Below are 4,862 nucleotides of genomic sequence, written 5' to 3'. Positions count from 1 at the left end.
CTGTGTGGTTTTGACTCCTCTAGAATCAAATCGAAGGACCTATGACAAACCCACCGCACGCGTCCTCGGGTTGTGGATAGAGGATCCCTGTACCAAGGGTTTCTGTTGAATATAGTAACAAAAATGAATAGGCAGTCGCGGACAATTGATCAGGGGTGGTCCCGACGGAATTAACCCCCAGGCGATGGTGTGAAAACCGTGACGAAACCTGAATGACACCTGGGTGAGGTGTCTAGAACAGTGAATCATGTATATCGGGCGACCTCTCAGAGTACGCAGCCTTATCCTTACATGCGGGGCTCTACAAGGATAGACGAACCCCTTTCCCTAGCTTCTCGTGGCAACAATAATTGCAACACCCAACATAGTTGTAGTAGGTGCGGTTCAAAACAACAAAACATGCACGGCTCGCGACAATGGGTCGGCCAATAATGCCGATCCCTCTAGAGCTGGGGGAGCCAAGGAAGATGGATTCAATGCGATGAGACTTTAAAATCTCTGGACCTTTAGGTGAATGGAGTAACTAAATCGCGTGTTGCGAGTGTGCGAAACCATGCCGAAGTACTCCAAAAAAGGGGTATGTAAACGTAACGCCTACACTACCACAGCCAGAAGCAGCCGACAACAGAGGAAGAGAGGCGACACTAAGACCAACCGTGGGCAGGCATCCGATAGAAGAGGAGCGATGCTTTATGACCCGGAGACATCAACACCCAGGTTTCTCTCAAGCAAGAATTTTAACGCCAATGTTCGAAAGTTTGCGCGCGAAATCCGGACCCGTTATCACACACTTAACAAGTCAAAGCTGCTGACCATCACGCAGTATATTGCTGAGAGAATAAGGATACTATATTACGCTAAGAGAAGTCTAGAGCGGAGAGAGAGGTGGGTCATAGAAAATCAACAGTTTCTCTCTGATACATCTCGACTCTTCCAAGACCCTCCAGTTACTGTTGACCACTTGCCCAAACCAGAGGAGGTCGAAGAATTTTGAAGAAAAGTCTAAGAGGTGCAGCATAGACTGGAGAACCTGCTCGACGATAGAATTATCTGCAATGATGCAGCATACTACCAGCATGTTCCATCGATTGCCTTGATTGATTACCGGAAAGCTTTTGATTCGACCTCCCATAGACTTATTATCTGTCTTTTGGAAAGCTTAAAGTTTCATCCGAAAATTGTGAGTTGCATAGAGAAATTGATGCCGCTTTGGAAAACCAGATTTACTATTTCATCTGGAAAAAATCGTGTGACAACTAACAAGGTCACCTTTCAGAGAGGTGTGTTTCAGGGCGACACCATGAGCCCACTCCTCTTTCGCCTCACATTATTGCCACTATCTGTAGCACTTCGCCATTCCGACGGGTACTTTTGCCGCAAACCTGCAGATTGAAAGTACAAGGTCAGTCCTGTATTTTACATGGACCATCTTAAGATCTATTCTGAGAACAAAGAGCAACCACATCTAGATCTAGGGATTGTCGAACGATAAACTAAGGAAATAGGAATGGAATTTTTTTTAAAGCTTTAAATTTATTTGAATTGTCAATGTAAAATAATTGTTTATTGCTTTTTGGAACGATTGAATATCTATTAAATAATTCTGTTAAAACCTACATTTTCCAAAATTATTTCAAAAGAAATAAAAGTATTCATATTTTACCCCTTTTATTTCTAAAATGCATTAATTTGGTCTTGTTCACATTGATTGTTAAAATCTTTTCTTTCACGTATTCTTCGAACACTCTCATCAACAGATGCATACCTCTTTCACCATGGGCTAATAGCACTACGCCATGTACATATACTAGTGAATACAGTTTTCCCATTACTAATGTTGTCCCTCCTTTCTCTTTCTGCTCCAACTTCTCGCTGAATCTGCGAGTAGGACACTAAATAGAAGTGGGCGCAAAGGACAGGCTTTCCCAAGCCCCCTTCCTGTCCAGAATTCCTCACACTTCCTATCTCCTATCTTAACCCTTATCTTAGTATCCACAAAAATTTCTTTTATTCTTGTTAATAAACCTTTGTCTGCTCCCCTCTATCTTTCATGGCTGCTTATGAAACCATTCCATTAACTGTGTCAAATGCTGCCTTAAGTCTTCAAACAATACGACTAGCTTCCTTTCTTCCGCCTTGTCCTTTCTCAATCAACGGTACTACCAGCCCTATCATCCACTCTTCCGGCCACCCTTCTCCTTTTCATATCTTCTTTACCCTATATTCCACCCCTCCTAGCGACCCCTTGAAGTGCTTCGTCTAGTCTCTCATTCCTATTTCTTCATTTATACCCTTGCTTCCTCCTCTTTCCCTATGTATCACTTCTCATTCCCTCTTTTATTTTACCGCTTTCTCTACCTCTTCTATAGATCCTTCTTTCTCCTTCTGTATTTTCTGCTTTCTCATTTTTTCGTGCTCGCTCCTTCTCCTGTTGTGTTCTCCTTTTTCCATTTCCCTTTTCTGCAATTTCTTACACTCTCCCTCATCCTATCTTTATTTTCCCTGCATTCGTCGTCTTACCAACCTCTCCTAAACCCCTCTTCTTTTTCTCTCGGTCTTACCTTTTCCCTTATCTAATCTATCGCCTTACCTTATCCATTGCTCTCCTTCAGTTTTTCTATCAGTGTGCCAACTCCTTCCCCTTCCAAACCCCTATCTCCTTGTTTTCTATTTAGTAAACTTTATTTTTTATTTAGTATAACTTTATAAACGATGAAAAATCTCCAAAAAAGAAAAAGAAAAAAGTAATCAAAGCCAATTATTTCCGAAAATTCAGACATAAATGACTTATTCGACAGTCGTCCTCCCCCCGAACCACTCCTGATCAACTTACGATATCTACGTTAGCAAATATAACGATAAAAATTGTAATTGAATGCTGCGACCAATTAACAATGAGAAAGATAATTACGCATATTTTATCACCACAGATGGAAAACCTCGAGACAATGGTTCTGTACTTTTAGCAAAACGCGGCGGACTTCTCATTTTTAGAAATTTACAAAAAGTATTAGCAAAAGAAATTCGTAAAGGTCAACAGTATCATATTGCATTACCCATTGAATCTGAAAATAAAACCAGATTAACTTAAACAATCGAAAGTATTAAATTGTCAACTCATTCCTTTCACTGTATCGTAGAAAAATTAAAATTAGGATCAATCAGTATTGCAAAAACTAAATATATTAATAATTGCCAAACCATAGTACTTAGTCATTTTAAACATTAACTTTTTAGTTAAAAGCAATGGTTTAGGTTTTTGCGGCTCAGCGCTGGTCGATGAGTCTCTCTTCGACCTACGCTTTTTCGGGGCGCTTACTTCGATGCTCTTCTCTTCTTCGGCTTTCATTTTTTTTCAGCAGCTTCCAATTATTTCTTGGCTTTTGCATACTCATTCAGAGTTTTTTTACACCTTGAAGTGCTCGGTACATTCTTTTTTTTTACGTGCAAGACGCATTCTAGCTTCTCGACTTCTGGCTTTCCGTCATAAGGTTTTTGATCCATCAAATTTTTGTGGGTTTTACTGCCCCTATCTCCGATATACTTAACGTATTTATCTTTAAAATGCGGCAAGGAGCGTTTAAACATTTCCCAAGCTCCGCCAACCTCCATCTTTCCAGCGCTGCTTTCGTTATTTGATGTACATTATTCTTTGTGATCTTCATATAAAGCCTCGGCTTCGATGAGATCTTTTCTTGCTAAATACTGGCATCATTTGCATAAACTCGATTTGATAATGACATCGACTATTTTATTAGAGAATATTCCTATAAACGACACAATGCCCAAAAGAGATGAATATCCTCTCCCTCCCGAAACCGTCAAGTGATTTTCTGGAAAACCGTTTTTTTCATTTTCTTCTTTTGTTGTTTTTTAAACACAATTTCGACAACATTTGTAACACCATTTTTATCTGTGCTAACACTTGATAATAGAGTGACTTATGAAATACACTTATGTTCATCAACGAGCAAAAAAGATTTATATCAGCATGACCAATGCCAAGCAGCCTCATTACAAAAGCAAATCATCGATTAATTTTATAGGCGTTTTTTATCATTGAACACGAATAAATTAGATATTCTCGACACGAACACTTCAAACATAATTTAAATCCTAGTCCTCTTGGTGAATTAATAAGAAATTTGATGTCACTATCACAAAGTTTGCAATTTAACGCTGATTGTAATGCACGAAATATTACAGCGAAGCTGATGAGAACGTACTTGAAACCAGCGTCATGGCACACTTCAATATCACTGTTGTCTTTTAGTTTTTCTGCATTTGTACTCACAAACTCAGTATCAGCTTCGGTAGTATGTTGATTACCTTGAAATCTTCTCTGCTTTTCACCTTTATTCTCGTGACGACCTCCACTCTCGTATACTGTACAACCAAGGGTACTAAAAAGGAGGGGACGACCGGTGCAGCTGCCGCTGGCGTGTTTCCTCACTTTCATACGCACTACGGCGCGCTCTCTTCTTTTTTCTATAATTTTCTAAACACTTCGAATTTTGACCTGAAAATTTTAGAGCATATTTTCAAGATGTTTTTCTTGCAAAAAATACAGCTAAAAATACTCGATTTTTTACCCCACACACCAGATTTATACCTTAATGGAAGAAGCATACTCATCAATAGTCGAAGGACACAAAATATAACTAGGAAAACATTAAATTACTTTTCCAAAAATATATTCAAGCTTATTTACAATGTCAACTGAAGAAACTTGTCAGAGTCAAAACTAAAGATCCAATAAGAATTACTGATAAACCAGGAACAGCTTTTGAACAAAATTAGTACGGATATTGTGAGTAAATTTTCAAAAACTGAATCAGGAAATGAATACAGTAGGACCTGTC

The 4,862-nt window shown here is 39.0% G+C and overlaps 1 protein-coding gene across 2 annotated transcripts in view; it reads right to left on the bottom strand.

The window, feature by feature from the left end:
- Positions 1-4,862, bottom strand: part of LOC117177735 (protein NDRG3-like) — a 443,874-nt gene that overhangs the window by 10,041 nt on the left and 428,971 nt on the right. Inside the window, exon 8 of one of the 2 annotated variants that reach the window (XM_033368634.1) lies at positions 4,159-4,519. The exons of the other annotated variant lie outside the window; for it this stretch is intronic. Coding sequence (XP_033224525.1) covers positions 4,404-4,519 — 116 coding nt within the window. The 3' untranslated portion in view covers positions 4,159-4,403. Of the gene's footprint in view, positions 1-4,158; positions 4,520-4,862 lie in introns of those variants that run through there. 2 annotated transcript variants of the gene reach the window in all.

The sequence above is a fragment of the Belonocnema kinseyi genome, chromosome 8, assembly GCF_010883055.1.
Source record: "Belonocnema kinseyi isolate 2016_QV_RU_SX_M_011 chromosome 8, B_treatae_v1, whole genome shotgun sequence".
Classification (NCBI taxonomy): Eukaryota; Metazoa; Arthropoda; class Insecta; order Hymenoptera; family Cynipidae; genus Belonocnema; species Belonocnema kinseyi.
The sequence above is the reverse complement of the archived record's forward strand: the minus strand, read 5'-3'. Positions and strand labels throughout refer to the sequence as shown.